Raw genomic sequence first — 17,396 nt, 5'->3', positions numbered from 1 at the left:
GAACATTACGGCGGTGTTAACGAGATAAAACATTATTGCCGCCGGCAAGAGTCCCCTCGCAGGTAACGGGCCAAATTCAGCACTTCCGCAAGTACACGACGCCAAAGAAACCAGGCGCGCTTAAATGAGGGAAATATTTAGCCTTGGATTTGCAGAAGACGGGAAATATCGGTGCTACAAAGTTAATTTTTGTGACGTTCATTCACAGCTTCCCTTGACTCCTGCAGGAATCCGCAGGCGGCAGCAAGTGCTTCAGAAATCGTCCTTTTACACCTGAACTATGGCAAACCCAGCCCGTGATCCGGTTGTGCCGGTTAATACCCGTATCCATGACGAGTCTTCTTCCAAGCAACCGGGATTTAAGGATAAAACTGTTTAAGAGGCGTTGAAGGCCCCGGGTGTTCAGGAGGGGCGAGCAGGTACCCGGCAATTTGGCTCAAGCCAGTCCTGCCCTCAGCCCGGACCTTCTGCAGCGGGGCCGAAGCTTTCACCGGCAAATTTAAGTTTTCACCTCTTGAAACGTTCTCGTTCATCGCTCTCCTACCAAACTAATTAACGACTACCGGCAGCACCGCCTTCCTGCTGTAACAGGGGCTGTAAGGAACGCTCGGCTTCAGCGTTTCCAACCCGAAAGCTTCCGAAACCCCTCTGTAATTCCGCATTTCTCTAACACGTATTTGAGCTCAGGAGTGCTTTTCGCTATTGACGGCGTGAGACCCAGCAGCCAAAGCAACGCGGGGACGAAGAAGAACCAACACCCCACAACCTCACAACTCCTCCACACGATTTTCAGCATCCATCCCCGTGCTCCCATCTCCTCCTTTCCCCGTGAATAAAGCCACCCTGCTGGATCCTCCTAGAAATCCACCTCCTCGAGATCCTTCCACACCTTTCAACGCAAGCCCTGCTACATTTTTCACCTCTTTTGCCACCAAAAAACGACTTGCAGTGGGGTGCGGGGCCCACACCTCCCATCCACCTGCTTCCAACAAATGGGCTCCCTTTCAAAGCTCCGGGTTTTTAAGAAGGAGAGTCCTCCCCTGTCCTCTCCAGAGGAACACGCGCCACCAATTCCTTCCCTTTATTTAGAAAAATGGGTCTCCCAAGTTCTTGCCCCCTCTCTTTCCTCCTGCGAAGGAGCAAACAGCTCGGGAGCTCCCATTTCCCACAGCGTCTTACCCCTCAGACGGGCACCACCACCTTTACTTGCCCCAAAACTTAATTCCGCGGGGGCCCAAGTACCTCTCTCTGCCCCCCATGGCCTCTCATCTACCGAAAGAGGTTGAGGAAAAAGAGTCCCCACAACAAGAAACTCCTCCCAGCCGCCCTGCGCAGTCCTACCATCGGGCTGGGAGGTGGGAGAAGAGCCTTCGAGCCTTCGAGTTCCCAAGGGAGCAGGCTCAGGATGAACCTCCAGCTGCAGATCGGCTTCTCCCCGCTCACGCCGTTCGCTGGGAAGACAAGCACAGAGCGGATGGTTTAGTTCCCCTCGTGGCTCTGAAAACTCAAGCCATTTATTTACTTTACAGGCGACGCACGCATTAGAGAAACAAACAGCGACGAGGACGGGAACAACTGCCCGGAGGAAGGTTTTTTCCATCCCATTGAAGTCATCTTGCAAATAACTTCATAAAGGCGGTTTTGCATGGCAAAGAGCGTCACACGCTGTTTGGATGAACGCAAAAAGCAGGGTTTTGCTGGGACACGAGCGAGTTTTAAAAGCTGTAATCTCTTGGGTTGACTCGCGTATCCCCTTCCCGCCTGCTCCCTGACTCAACCGCGGAATACAGGGTAGGGAAAACGAGCGGGAAGGGCTTAACGTGGTCTTGAGCATCAAAAACACTTTGCTTAAACGCGGTGCCCTCCCCAGTCCTCCCTCCCCGTCCCAGGAAAGTGGGAGCCCAGCACAGAACTGGGTTCCCCTCCTGCTTTCCAGCCCGCGCCTGCCTCTCCAGCACCATCTCTGCCCTTTCTACGGGTAAAGAAATTGCTGCCAACCTCCTGGAGATCTGCCCAAGAAAATAATTTATCTTGCAATAAATAAAAAAAAAAGCCCTGGAAAAGCACCGCCAGGCTCAGCGCGCTGCCTGGTGTCACTCGGTGGAACATCTCCCCGCTCCACGCACGTGCGAGGCCCGGGGTAACGGGCCAGGGCCGCTCTTCCAATCGGATGAGAAATCCCATTTGGAAGCATTTTAACAAAGATTCCTCGGTTCGAAAACCTTCCTCAAATTCACACCAGAGAAACCGAACGCTAAAGATCCCTCCAAAGACACAGGGCCGCGCAGGCTCCCAGGGCCAAGCGCCCCAGCCACAAAAAGCCTTTATAAGTTGTTCAAAGAAACCAGCCTCCAACTCTTACTCTATCCCGACAGAAACCTGGTGCAACACCCCAAATGCCTTGGAAAAAAAAGAATAAACTTCATTTAGGTAAAAAGTTTTCTGTACCGACGGACAGGGGACCGTCACCCTGCATCCTGATTAATTTTAGCACCGTAAAATTAAGAAAAGGAGAAGGAAACACGGCCTTGGCTTCTCCAACAAGACCTCGCAGCACACGCTGCTGCAGTTTAAGGATTAGTTACCCCCGGTTTTGTTTCATCCCAACAACGTGGCTGCCAGGCTACTGCAATTCCTGGGAATTACAGCGGGGAAAAACGCCTTCCTGGCATTAGTCAGTGATTTATTCCCAGGTATAATCCTGCGAGGCAGCACCGGGAGCCAGAGCTCTCGGTAAAAAAGGGAGCGAGCAGTAACACAGGAGCATTGGGACTTCGGTGCCATCTCAGCCCTGCTCAGAAGAGCCCCGTCACCCCCCGTCACCCGCCGCCAGCACCCGGTATTTCGGCGGGTCTGATTTACAGGGTGGGCACCTGCTGGATCGTAATCCACCCCCCCTTCCACCGATTTTTCACATAAACTGGGATGAAAAGCTGCTAAAACTCGGCTCAGGTCTATCAAAGCTACGGAAGTCAACGCAACTGGAGACCGCGTCAAGAATAAGTCCTTAACTCAGGCCGACATTATTTCATATTATTATTTTCTACTGCCACCCTACGCCCCCGAGGGCGCTGCCTGTCGGCTGCAGGTTCCCCTTCCTCACACCGTATTTGTGGGAACCTGCTCTGGGTCATTAAAAAAAACCAGGGTGGAGATTTTAAAACATGGATTTAGCCGTCCCTCGGTACGGAAAATAAGCTCTCTCCCGGCTCGCGCTCTCCGTGCTCAGCCCCTCTTCTCGATAAAAACAATAATCTACTAAAAACCAAGGCTGGGACAGTCCCGCCGCTCCTCTCGGATGCCGACGGCTGATAAACCCAGGCACAAAGTACAGAGAAACTCCGTCCTGATATTTACTGCATAAATTTATCGCGTAAATAAGCGAGACCACCTTTATATCGCAATAAAATCACACACACATGCCCTTGGCTCCAAGGGCTGGGCTGGAATCGTTTCAGCCGTTTCCCCTGGGCACGGGGTGAGCTGGGAGCCGAGCGGGAATCCCGCAGGGCTCGGAGCCCCGACGCCCGGGTGAGGGGCAACAAGCGTCGGGTTTAACGCAGCGCCCGGGATCTCGCCTCCTCCCTTCTGCGGCACCTCGGTTGCTTTAACGCATAAAACCGCTGCGAAACTCTCGCCGACGGCCACGCTGCGAGAAACACCGGCTTTGCAGGACACTCATTAACCACAGAAGAAAGAAGAAAATCGACATAATTCGGATTTTGAAGGAGAACAAGGAGCTTTTTCAGCAGCTGGCAGCGGTGCGGTTTTTTGGGTGGGGGCACACAACACCCCCCTAGACGAGGTGCTCCACCTCCCAGCGCTCCTGAGGTTTCTGCTTTTACTTTTAAGCCGCAGGAAGAAAGCAAAAAAAAAAAAAAATGCAATTTAAAATAGGTGGGTAAGGATATGACAACACGGCCTTCCAGCAACAGGAAACAAGGCTGTTCTTCCTTCGCCCGCTTGTTTGGCAGATACCGCCTGTGGTTTCGGCTGTTTACTTGCCCTTACACGCGCTGATAACAGGAACGCGCGGCTTTTTTTCCTCTTTTTTTTCTTCTCCCCCCCCCCCCTTTTTTTTCCTTCCCCCCTCTCCCCCTCCCCAGTGCTTGTTTCCCTCCCTGCCTGGAACGCATCCCGCAGCCGGGTCTCTCGGATCCGCCGCCTTTGCAATGCGGAGCTTAATTAAGCCGAAATTCAGCAAAGCCCAAATTCCAAAGTTTTACTTCCAGCGAGATGAAAGCCTCCACAGGAGCCAGGGAGTTGGTTATGCATTTTTTTTTCCCCCCCCTTAAAAAAAAAAAAAAAAAAAACCTTGAAAGGTAGGATAACGATTTTCATTGAAGTCAATGGGAATTTATCAGCTACCCTAATGAAAAAAAAATTAAACCAGATGTTTGGAAAACCCAGAAGTTTTAGCTTTAGCTAAGAGATCCTCAAGCCTGCAGTAAGCACAAAGGCGATGGCAGCTCTTGCTCATGGCCTCAGACAATTTCAGAAGTAATTAACGGGTCAAAGTCTCCGCTTCCGAAGCGATCCAGACTTTACCTCTTAAGTCATTACCGAGCTTCGCCAAACTTTCCCCTACAGATATTTCTCACGTGGGCAAGACAGGGCAAGGATTGCCCTCCGGTTCGGGAGAGGCAAAGGGTGGCTTTACAGCCCCGGTGACTAATATAATGCAAATAAATCGATTTCCAACCCCTCAAGCCTTTGGTCAAGCAGGGAAAGGGAGCCAGGGCCATGCCGGCAGAGCCGGGGTTGGTGGCAGGGATGGGGGTAACCAGGACAGGGCTCTCCCAGCCCCAACCTGCTGCTGGGACACGAGCCTGTGTGCAACGAGGAAAAAAGTAAAGGCATTTCTTAAAGGCAGCCCAACAGCTGGGAAGGCATCTATGCTGATGAGAATCCTGGAATGGTTTGGGTGGGAAGGGACCTTGAAGACCATCCATTCCCACCCCCTGCCCTGGGCAGGGACACCTCCCACCAGCCCAGGTTGCTCCAAGCCCCGGCCAACCTGGCCTTGAACCCCTCCAGGGATGGGGCAGCCACAGCTTCTCTGGGCACCCTGGGCCAGGGGCTCACCGCCCTCACAGCCAAGAATTTCTTCCCCAGATCTCATCTAAATCTCCCCTCTTTCAGTGTAAAACCCTTCCCCCTTGTCCCATGGCTCCCCTCCCTGCTCCAGAGTCCCTCCCCAGCTTTCCTGGAGCCCCTTTAGGGGCTGGAAGGTCTCCCCGGAGCCTTCTCCAGGCTGAACCCCCCCAGCTCTCTCAGCCTGTCCCCACAGCAGAGGGGCTCCAGCCCTCCCAGCATCTCCAGGGCCTCCTCCGGCCCCACTCCAATATGCCTTAGTGCAAGAGAAGAAAGCTGGGCTGGCAGATGGGAGACATGATGTCTTGTATTCATCTACCCAAGAGGAGCAGCACGAGAAACAACAATGTCCCCTTCCTCACCGTGACCTCCCCATGAGCCTCACCGACAGCAGCTCAGGTGGTCCAAGAGTTCCTCCTGCACCCAGCCACTGCCCCACAATGGCGCCGGGTTCAGGACTGGAGCACCTGAGGCTGCCCTGGCCCACACCGCAGGCAACGAACAAAAGCCATCCCTTGGCCAAGTGGGCTGCAAACACCACCATGGTCCAAAGGGCAACTCCTCTCCCCCAGCAGCCGGAACTTAACAACAACCCCCGTGAGACTTTAACAACAACCCCTGTGAGACCTCGTTGGCTTCCCTTAACGCGAAACCCTTCTACACCCTACACGTGTCCTCAGCCACACTTAAAATATCTAATTTTACAGGCTTGAAACACAGCACTTGCATACAAGAGGAGATACAGACTGGAGGGTCGAAGTGCTCCCTGGCTACAAATGGCAGAAATTACAGGGAAAACTGCCAGTTTGGGGCAGGACATTGGATTGAGTTGTACGCGTTGCTAAAAGTCAGCCTGACCTATCACCGGATCTGGGAACAGGAAATACTGAAGATAGCTAAAAATCTACAGCCCGATCTTCAGATCCGGTTGCAGAACTAGGTATGAAGGTCAAGGCAGGGAGATAAGTAGATGAAATATCCGCTACCCACAATTAACCTATGGCTCATCCGCTCATCCGTGGAAGCCGACCACATGCACACACAACCCATCCTGATCCCAGGAGCTCAAACCCGAAACCACAGGCACAGGAGCTGGGCTGGGAGGCGGCAACTCATTAACCCATCACAACACCATCACGTCTGACAGCATCCATACCTCAGTTCTTCAACCACATTTAATGAATACATCCCTGGAGCGGGATACAAAGGATTGACCACCACGTACCCGTTCTCGGCTCCTGCTAGAGGCACCTCAACCCCACCAGCACACGGACAAAGAGGATGAACACCAGCAGGCTCTCGTTAATCTGCCCCGAGGAACCCATCCCACCGAGTCCTTCAGCAGCTTACTCTGCCTTAAGAGTTTCCTTCACCCGGTTCTCAAGCCAGCTATAATTAAACTCAGACACGCAGCTACCAGGCAATAACCCAAGGAGACACAACAGGAATCCCAAAGCCATCGGCCCAAGATTCTTCCCACTTCTCTCCCTGGCCTTTCTGCAGATGCCGTCCCCGATCGACTCGCACCAAAAACCAGGACACATGGTGAGAGCGTATCCTCAAAGAGCATTTGCCATTTTATAGTAAACCAGCAGCACGAGGCGAACATAAGCTCGTTATTAGCGAAGAGCAGAATCTGGGCCATCTGATGTTTTAAACTTACTTATTAATTCAGCCGCGGCTGGTAAAAGCACAATTCTAAAAAAACCGTGTGAATTCAAGTAACCAGTTCTCCGTCTAATCCACTTGCAGCACTTTCTACCGCAGTGCAGTTAATTAAATGGTTCTCTTTATAAATCCACTTTCCCCAGAAGTCTCATTAGCCAAATTAATATGATGCATATAGAGCACTTAAGCCTTCAAAGAGATTAAGTTTTAACAAAAGCCTGGCTTTACCTGGCAGTGAAGAGTCCCTCTAACCAATTCAGAAGGCAGACCCAGCACACGGGAAAACAACTCGCTATTACAAAACAACCGGAGGAGAATCAGCCCACACCACATCCCACGATACCTCCAAGTCTCCGGAATAAACAGGTAACGTAAAGGAGCCGGGGAACGATCTCCCGGTTAAATACACAGTGAAACCCGAGTCAGACCTAAGAACAGCCACCGACAACCCCGTTGGCCAGAAGACAAGAAGTCAAAGCCGACCCAAGGAGTGGGAGAGTGCCCAAGCCCCGAGACGCGTGCCCGGCTACCCGAGCGGCTAGCCAAATTGTCAAAAACACCGTCTTTATTGGGGTTACGCTCACCCATCACTCCTCTCCCGTTGGCATCAACCGCCCAGCTGAGTTAGAGAGGCTGGAACGCGCCTCCCGTTATTACAAGCAGCCCCAGACCTTCTGGACCACGCTTCAAATTCCACTCAAGTTAGAGGTCATCGCTCAACAGCACATGAAATACATTGCGAAAATAGGAATTTTAACTACAAACACCAAATTTTGGGAAGAAAAAGCATCTCATGAGTCTCCCCCTCCCCGCTTCCCTCCCCTCGTCACCAGCAATATCTACAGTTGCTCCCATTTACAATAAACAGCTTGATTGCAACGCGTACACCAGCATCCCATAAACACAAAGATAGCTTTGCCTGGTCATTGGCTTGGCTCTCCGTATCAACACACGCAAATTATAAACAGTACTCCGGGTTAAAGCAGTGTTAATTCAAGCAGTTCGTCAAGTCAAAATAACCGCTTTAGCTCCCCGAGCTGAAAACCTTTAGTTTTGGGGGTTTTTTTTTGCCAGAAGCCACATTCAAGAGTTCGTTCCATCACTCCCATCCCCAGAGCGGATGGAGCAGCGAAACACCTTAGTAGAAGTTAGTAGGCTGGAGAAGCAAAGAATTACAAGGCAAATAACAAAACCAATCTCCTTTTACGTTACAATTCAGTTCGACCGCCTCAACCCCCTTACCTGATGTCGGGATTTACAGAGCAGAGCCTTGCGGAGCACGACCACGGCATCCTTTTGGGGGGAAGGCACCCGCAGCCTAGCGACGCTCCCGCAGGGCCGCAGGGATCCACGGGAGGTTAAAGCATGTCAAGGCAATCAAGGGCAAGCTTGCATTTCAAGGTGTCTTCGTCTGCGTGTCGCGTTAATTCTAACAAGCATAAACACGCGAGGGTTCTGAAGCCAACGATGCAGCAGTGTTAGCTTCTTCTCGACGGTTGTCAAACGGGCCCCCGAAGTCTCCGGCGGCAAACGCGGAGTTGTAACTCCTGCACTGGACCAGCCTTCCAACCGCTCAGGAGCCCCCAGTACAGGAGAACGCAGCGACTCCGTCACAAAACATTATATATATGTGTTTTTTTTTTTTTTTTCTCCTCCTCTCACCATCTGTACTACACGGGGAGGCGACTGCAAGCAAAGCCGCGGTGGGACCTGGGACGCGATCAGGGTGCATGCACATCCGAGGCGGTGCCGAACCGTCTGCTTCGAAACCGGTCAAAATAAGGCACTGGGACACCAACGCAAAGGTTTTTTTGTGTTTTGTTTTGGTTTTTTTTTTTTTAAAAAATTACCGACTCTAGCTCTCGGGAACTCTTCGTCCAGTCAGCATAACTGCCGAAAAGCCCCTGGAGATGGAGGAGCGCCTCGCGTACGTCAGGAAAGGCTTTATTAACATCATTTAAACAACTTTTAAGGACTCATCGCTCTTTTTCTCTTTTGGCAATTTTTGGTGCGACAGGTTTTACGAGCAAGATTCAAAGCAATTTCGAACTTTTTTTTTTTCTTCAAAATTAAAAAAGAAAAAAAAAACCCAAGAAAAAAAGGGAAAAAAAAAAAAAAAAAAAGAATCAAAACTAAAGCCAAACCGTGGTAGGTGAACGAAATAAATCAGAAAACTTAAAATTCAGGAACTCCAGCTCTTCGAACCAGCGAAGCCCCAGACTTGTACACCGTTCCGAGACGCAGGGTGGTGCTTCCCTGCTTCTTGCACGCCCGCAGCAGCACCGCTTCCCCGGCACGGTGAGGAGTAAAGCAGCCAGTGACCCCCTTTTTTCGCTGCAAACCAAGGGGGTGTCCCAGCAAAGACAATCAACCAGATTCCTTCCGATTCGGTACAAGAGGCCGGTCAACGCGAAAAGTGTCGGTTCTCCCCGTTTCTTGCTCAAGACCCACAACTATCAGATCAAACATCGAGCAGCAGCAGCGAAGTAACCCCTTCGCTGCGAACAAAGGGGTCAAACGTTTGTCGTCAATTCACTTCCAGGCAGAAAAACCATTTTCCTCAAAAGAAACAATTTATTTAGAATGAAACAAAATCAGCTCAACTGTGAGCGCATGTTTGAGTGACAGCTACTTTTAAGCTGTGTGAGCCATAAAAAGGGTATTCCTTTACTTTTCCAGCAATCTTGTGTACACAGCACAAAGCAAAGAGGTCATTTTTTTTTTTTTTTTTCCACTTAAAACACGGGCATCGGCATCACAATAGCAGATACACAACTTTTTTTTTTTTTTTTTTTTTTTTTTTAAAGCTGCCATTTTAGTAAAATGCACAAATACTAAACAGATAAGCTTTCTTCCATCAAGAGGCCCATGTAAAATTCCACACAAGCCACAGCTTTCTCTTCCCAAAGGTCCATTAGAGCTTGGTATCCCATGCGGTCGTCTTCTGCAGTCCACCAGCTTTGCTTGCAGGAGGAAAGAAAATGTTATTTCCATACAAAAAAAAAAAAAAAAAAAAAAACAAACACAAAAACGTATACAACAGCTTTTGTGTTGTTTGTTTGTTCTCCCCTCCCTACGTTCTACAGAACAGAAAAAGAGCTACAAGGCCTTTCTGGATATTCTACCTGGACTTCAAAAAAGCACCAATACCACCCACGGGCACGAAACCTTGAAATGAAGTCACCTCCCATGTACAGAAGCATCACGAGTAGCGCGCAGGGCTTCGTTTTGGACCAAGGTTAAACTAGGCTTACAGTACTGATGATTATTCAACTTTCAGTAACAGTTCACGGGACACAGCAAAAAAAAAAAAAAACCAAGAAAAAACAAAAAAAAAAAAAGGAACCAGGAGAAAAACCAACCGGATCGTCGAGAATTCGGTTGACTTTCCTCGAGGAATATTTCCTGAAGGCAACTTAGCAACAAACCCATGAAATGTAGTGTGAGACGGTTCGCTTTTGTTCTCGTTTCGCTGGGCAATGCTAACAGCGGACAACTCCAATATCAAAGAAAAGGTCAAATCAAAGACACATCTAATATAATTTAAAACTGTTACTATTCAAGTAATGTTTCTCATCCATCATTTCCACACAATCAAAACTGCATGAAGTTGAATATTCAATGAACCATTCTCTGAACCATACGGTCTGCTTTAAGCCTAATACAAAAATCATCTCATCATTCTGCTTATACATCATTGGAATATCTGTCCTTCGGTGCTATCTGCAGAAAGGAATTAAAAATTAAAAGGGGGGGGGGGGGGGGAAACGGGGACGACAAATGGGAAAGAACCCCAAAAGCTCTCGGCAATAATTCCTTCCCCTCGTTTCTGTGGGACAGGCGTCCAGCAGCCTCCCCAGGAGTGCTGCCCTCAACACTGCTTTTGTTTTTTTTTTTTTTTTTCTTAAAGCCAGGAATTACAATTTTCCAAGCCATTTTTCCCTGAGTCCTCAGAGGTTTTTAAACCTGTCTTCACAATTTTGAGTCACTCCTCCTCCCCGTTAATACTTTTAAGGCCTTTCACCTCGGTTAGCACCAAGCGGATGGTGCCCCGACCAATGCCAAGACGTGGAAAACTCTCTCCTCCGCCCTCCACAGGGGGCTGAGCAAGTTGTCACCAAATCATTTCAATCTTTTACAAAAAAAAAATAAAAATAAAATAAGAGAGAGGGGAGGGTTTGTCTGCCTGGCACGTACCGCCCTTCTCTCTCTATGATGCTTAACAAGGATGCGTCGGGATTTGCAGCCTCTGGAGTTGAGGATAACCTCGGCGTTGGAGCCGCAATCCCAGCAAAGAGCAGAGCGGTCACTAGACGGGAGGCAAACACAAGCCACTGGCCGGCAGCCAAGGAAGTTGCGTAAAGTTTCCAATTAAGAAAAAAAAAAAAAAAAGAAAAAAAAAACAACAAAAAAACCCCAACCAACAAACCAACAACTACAATCTTTAAAACAAAAGTACGAGTCATTTGAGGTTCTTTCCCCAAAGCATAAAGCACGACTATGAAATGATTCAGGAAAAGGACATCCTTTTTCCAAGCTAATCCAACAAACTAATGAAATACAGGAACATCAGCTGCACACAACGTTCGGAGAAATACCGAGCTCTCGCTCGAGCAACGTAATGCCAAACACGACGGGAGAGCTAAAAGTCTGCTACATCTGGTTTGCTCTATACAGAAGTGGTCTTACATACGGGACTTCTACTCGCCTTCAGCCCTGGCCAAGCCGATTTTTTAGTGGACAATTACTCCAATGGCGCGCCCTTCCGAGCCGAAGAGAAAAGCCCAGCCCGCCCAGCTGTACCAGCCTCGATGGCAGCATCTCAACTTAAGTGCCGGCAAAAAGGAAAAAAAAAGAAAAAAAAAAAAAAGTAAAATAAACCGTTGCCAGTCAATTAGGTTTTGACATTAAGAACCCTCAAAGGGTGTTAAAATCCTTGCTTACAAAACAGAGCAGCAACCACAAATAAACCAGATTTAAAGAAGCAGGTACTCCATTAAATAAGGAACCAGAAAACCTGGAGTCAAACGCAGCCTCGCCTGTTCCTCCTGACCCTCCGGCGCAGCGCAACTTTGACTCATAAAAGCCCGTGGCAGGTATAAACCACCGCTATTTTACAAGGGGGGGGAAAAAGAAAAAAAAAAAAAAAATATGGAAGTGCACCAGGATGCTCAGGTTCCCACATTGAGTTTGCTCTGACAAGCTCTTTTGACCCCAAGTTTTACGGGTTTTAAAAAACAGGTGCCTGCTGCGTATCAGCGTAACAAACACTGTTCTCGGCAAGTTTTAAGTGTTGAACACAAACAACGTTAGTGCTTCCTCTTTTTTTTTTTTTTTTTTTTTTTTTGGTTTAGGGCAGATTTGAATTCCCAGCGATTCAAGTTTCTTTCCTTTAAAAAACCTCCGCGCTTGCAGGCGACTCGTGTCAGGTGCAAGGCGAAAACCCTCTCGAAACGCAAGCGGCGGCAGCGCTGGTTACTGCTGACACACGACAGACACCCGCGAGAATTAAAACAGACATTCTTTGCAGTAAGTGGTAAATACGCCGTATCTTCTAAAACATACAGTTATTTGCGTTATCGGTGTCATTTCGAAAAATTCTCATTGTTAATAGTAAGACGAACAGCTGAATTCTGCCGTTATTACATTCACGCTGAAGGACAACAACCCAGAAATCCTGGATTTTACCCTCAAACATTTAAGAGCATTAAATGAGGCTTGTACGTTTCCGTTTAGAAAGAAAAAGTAGCTATAAAACCAAAATCCGTTTTCAAGATATGCTGCCGCATTCAAGTTCTCGGTTCACCGCCGTGCTTGGGATACGTCTACTCGTTAGATAAAGGGAATCACAGCCCACTTAAAGCAAAGCACTCTCTGACGAGTGGCTCGGTAAAGCGGCGTTACAGAAACTCCTATTTTTGTGACAGCGAATCTCAAGCAAGTAACAGTCAGACTTCAGAACTGTTGTGCCCATAAAATACATTCAAGACATTTCCTCCTTCACCTACTGCTCGCAAGCCAGGCCGCATTTCGAACTCGATTTTGGTCGCGCAAGTTGAAAGAGAAATCAACTTGTCCCTCCGGCAGTTGCCCAAGGAACATCGCGGAGGAGCGACCGCGTGAAGCAGCATCGCTTTTACATTGCCCAAGTCTCCGAAAACGGGGCTAAGTGCAAGATTACATTCTGGGGTTTAAGTGCAAGATTACGATTTTGGGGGCTGTAAATCGACACACAGATTTACACTTCAGTTCAGAAGCTCGCTGCAGCATCCCCTCGGCTGTCAAACAAAACAACAGGGATTTAGATCCCTTCCGAAATGCCTGTATTAGCAAACTGGAGAAAAGTGCCCAATGAACGGGGGAAAAAACAGGAGAGAAAATGAACCAAGTTCTTTGGAAAAAAACCAAACTGTTCCCTCCTAGAATCACAGGAACAAGAGCTCACACCTCAGCATCTCGGAGTACTTTGAATACTTCTCCAAGAGGCTAAAAACACTTTACTCCAGATGCCTATAAAATGATAAACCTCATGTAATGCCCCCTGTACTGTACCTGAAAAGTCCCTAGCAGACAGCAGTTTCTTGCTATTAACAAAGAGGTAAAACGTTAATGAGAACTTTTATGTAATTAAATTATCACAGAATTAAAACCATCTCTGGAGAGAAGCACACTTGCTCAGAGTTTGCACTGTGGAACCAGACCCCACTGTACCTGCAACTCTTTGAGAAAAAAAAAAAAAAAAGGCAGTAAAAACAAAAAACCACAACAAACTAAAGTTATTCTTAAAGCACCTCCTTGTTTCTTGCATACCAGAGTAAGCACAAGACATTCATGGTTTGTAACAAAGTCCTCAGCTATTTACCAAACATTGTCACTGCTACAAACCCAAAGTGCATATATGGGATACAACAGAACTCAAGAGAAATAGGAGAAATACACCTGTTAAAAAAAAAAAAAAAAGAAAAAAAAAAAAAGAGCATACTTTCAGTGCATGCATTTTAAGGGGGTGGATGAAATTATCAACCACCCAATAAAGGAATTCAATGTTCTGCAGTGTACCCGAGAGCAGGTGCCGCTCACCTGAAAGCCGTCAACCTTGAGCCACACAACTCAAAGGGAAACCATTCAGGCTCCCGAGGAGAGGGATGACACGGGCCCAAAGGGCCACCGGCCTCAGGCCAGCACGGAATTTCAAGGACTCAAAAAGAAAAAAAAAAAAAAAGAAAAAAAAAGTTGACACCAGTCCGTTAGTAAGTGTGTGGTTTTCCATTTAAACTACCGAGTGCTTTAAATCTGGTCTTTTCGGTTCGTAACTCTTACCAAGGATGAGCCACTGAACTTGCTTTAAAAATCCATGAAATGAAAAAAGGACACGAATCAAAATTAAGATGGGAGTTTGTTCTTCCCCCCCCCCCCCCCCCCACCCCGTTTTTGTTTTTCCTCTTTTTTTTTTTTTTTTCCTGTAAATCAAAGCAGGCCTAGCCTCCCTGCTACCCCCACTGATGGGGGATTCTCAAAATACCCTATTCACGCTAATGGCTAACCAACTTTTCTGGCTTCTAACTTTATAGAAAAAAAAAATGCAGTAACAGAAAAACGGGGCAAGGAAAGTCACCTACAAACAAAGATCTAATTTAAAATAACGACAGGGCTGGCTAAGGCTGTATCCCATAGCACCTGGCACACGCTGGAGGGGCTGTGTGGAGGAGTAGGCAGGGTTGGGTACAGAGAACACGAGGGCCTTAGGATGCCCCACGGACAATGACCATGACCAGATAGTCGTCCTCTGATTTGGCCAGCGCCTTGGCCGTGGAGTCCAGGAATTGCTGGGAGAAATCGCAGGGCGGAAAGGCGTGCAGGACCCCGCTGTTCTCCTTGTCTTTGTTACCCCCCACAGGGAGGCTGATCACCCCAGCAGCCTGCTTTTGCTTTAGATAGGACACCAGATTCCTGAGTGGCCTCTGGGTGGAGGTGGTGGCGGCCTCGGCAGCTCCGGCTGCGGAGCGGTTGTCTGATGCACCGGGCACAGCCAAAAGGATGGCGTAGCCGTTGGGACCCGCCACTTTGATGCGCCGATTGACCTCGTCCAGCTTGGGCTGGTCCAGACGAAGACGTTGGGTGATCTTGAGCTGAGCTACTTTCCCACCAGTCGCTCCCTCCACGAGGAGACTGCTGGCAACACCGAGGTCCCCCTGAAGCAGATGCATATTGGACGGGAAGTTGCTGTTCTTCAGCAGGAGCATCCCCTGCCAGGCCAAGCACAGCTTGGGGGCTCCTCCGGCCTGCGACGCTCCATCCTGCTGCTGTTTCTGAGGAGGAGGTTTGAGGCGGGAGCCGCCGCCGCCTCCTTCTGTAGCACGTTCCTCCTTTTTGGCTGGACTTTTGCACTCCTGCACAGCGGCTGCCACAGAAGCGCGATGCTTCCGCTCCCGTTCAGCAGAATTCTTGCGGTCACGCTTTTCATTTTGACCCCGCTCCAGGCTGCCCCTGCGCGATTCCCGGACAGGCGAGGGCCGCTCCAACAGGAGCAAGCGGGAGGACGAGCGCTCAGGGTCACTACTGTAACGCTCCCTCCCTCCAAGGAGCTCAGGGCTGCGGTCCGGGGGAGAGGTTGTGGCTAAACAGTGACGCTTACGGGAGGAAGAAGAGCGCTCGCTGTCTGGAGAACGGTCCAAGTGCCGGCCTCCATCCTCCGCCAGTCTCCGTTTCCTAGGCTGATCCCTACTACTACTGCCCAATTCCCTCTCCCCTCGGTCCCGCTCCAAGGACCAACCATCCCGGCGGCGCTCCAGGCTTTCCAGTGGGTCATAGGCAGCTGCCCGGTTACTCCTATCCCGTACAGGGGGTGGGGGGGGCACCCACTCTGTCTCAGGATAAAGGTCTCTGTCGCGGTCTCTATAGAGTAACGGTGGCGTCCTGTCCCGGGCCCCCCGAAGAGGATCAGGTGGGGCTCCCCGGTGAGCCCCAAAAGCAGCTGCCTCCGCCACGAGCTCGTAATGAGCAGGGGGTGGCAAGGGCAGAGGCTGCAGGTAGGGCTGCTGGTACCGATGCTCAGTGTCAGCAAAGTCTACGCGGAGGCGGCGATCCGGCCCACCCAGGGGAAAACCACGCATGTGGGTGCACGCTGCCTGCGCCGCGTCCAAGCTCTCATACTGGATATAGGCCCAAGAATCACCTTTGCGGTAATCGATAGTGCGAATGGTGCCAAACCGATCAAACTCCCTGGCCAGGGCAGCGAGGGGCACCCAGGGCCCAAGGCCACCAACCCAGAGCCTGGTCGTCGGAGTGGCTTTACCATACCCAATCTTGATGGGGTTGCGCAGAAGCACCTTTCCTGACATGGCTAGCTTGGCCCGGTGCGCCATGTCCAGATTTTCAAATTTAAGAAAACCATAGGTGCTGGTCTGCCCGCGCCCCGGCCTTTTGATGTCCACCTCGGTGATGACCCCAAAACGGTCAAAAGCTCGGCGTAAATCTGACTCGCTCACGGTGATGTCCAGGTTGCCCAGGAACAACGTGCGGTTGGCTCTCTGGTCATCCTCGGGGCTGATCTCCTCCTCGCTGGCGGCTCCAGCACCCCCTCCTCCTCCACGAAAACCCCCAGCAGCCGCCACACCGGCCACCCGCTCCAGCCCATAGGCCGGCCGCACTCGCGCTTCGTAGAAACCCCCGTAGTCCCTCTCCCTCTCCAACTCCCTGGGCAGAGGGGGCGGAGGCGGCAAGCGGCCCAGGGCGAGCTGCTGCAGCCGGTAGTCTCGATAACCCAGGGCCCCGCCACTACCGGCGGGTGACAAAGCCCGCTGTGTCGCCCCAGCCGGTGGGTGCCGTACAGCCGCCGCCGCCGCGGCCGCCACCCCAACAGCCGTCGTGCCGTAGGGTGACTCCTTGTCCAGCAGCGCCGGGGAACGGCTGCTGCGTCGCCGGCTGCTCCCTCCGCCGCCCCCGACGTAGACGGCCTCGATTTTCAGCGGGCGGTCGTAGAGGACCAGGCGGCCGCGGGCGTGCTTGGCAGCGCGGGCGTCCTCGGGCCGGCGGAAGTTGACGAAGGCCACGCGCTCGTCGGCGGCACCGGTGCCGGGCGGGAGGCGGCTGATTTTGACACTTACGTCCCCGAAGCGCTTGAACTCGTGGAAAAGCCCGTCCTCCACCGCCTCGTCGCTCAGCGCCGAGCCCAGCTCGCTGATCTTCAGCGTCTTGTACTCCCCGCCGCCGCCCGACTCGGAGGAGGAGGAGGACGGGGCCGCTGCCGCCGCCCGGGACTCACCCCCACCGCCCCGGCTGCCGCTGCTCCGCGACGCCTCCGCCGTTTTGCCGCTGCCGTAGCCGTGCCGGCTGCCCCCGCCGCCCGCCGCCGCCGCCGCCCCGGCCTCGTACTCCCGGCTGCCGGCGCGGCCGGCCTTGTCCGGGTGCAGGGCGCGCCGGCTGCTCCCGCTGTTGCTCTCGTTGGAGGCCGCCGCCGCCGCCGCCGCTTTCCCACCGCTGCCGTTGGAGCCGCCGGAGCCGCTCGGCTTCTTGCTGCTCCGCTCGCCCCGCGCCGAGGAGGAGGAGGACGCCGAGTCCTCGCCGCCGCCGCCCCCGCCGCCCCGCGAGCGCTTGGCTTTGGCCGGCGAACGCTCCTTGCCCTTCATGGCGGC

At 51.2% G+C, this 17,396-nt stretch overlaps 1 protein-coding gene across 2 annotated transcripts in view; it reads right to left on the bottom strand.

Moving 5' to 3' along the window:
- RBM15 (RNA binding motif protein 15) overlaps positions 1 to 17,396 on the bottom strand; it is a 26,545-nt gene extending 9,149 nt beyond the window's left edge. Inside the window, exons 1-2 of one of the 2 annotated variants that reach the window (XM_074564157.1) lie at positions 8,005 to 17,396; positions 1,342 to 1,451 (exon numbers count right to left, since the gene is read on the bottom strand). In XM_074564157.1, coding sequence (XP_074420258.1) covers positions 14,505 to 17,390 — 2,886 coding nt within the window. In that variant the 5' untranslated portion in view covers positions 17,391 to 17,396 and the 3' untranslated portion in view covers positions 1,342 to 1,451; positions 8,005 to 14,504. The remainder of the gene's footprint in view (positions 1 to 1,341; positions 1,452 to 8,004) is intronic. The other variant, XM_074564156.1, reaches the window with a different exon arrangement.

The sequence above is a fragment of the Larus michahellis genome, chromosome 21, assembly GCF_964199755.1.
Source record: "Larus michahellis chromosome 21, bLarMic1.1, whole genome shotgun sequence".
Lineage (NCBI taxonomy): Eukaryota > Metazoa > Chordata > Aves > Charadriiformes > Laridae > Larus > Larus michahellis.
This window is presented reverse-complemented; position numbering and strand designations above follow the sequence as displayed.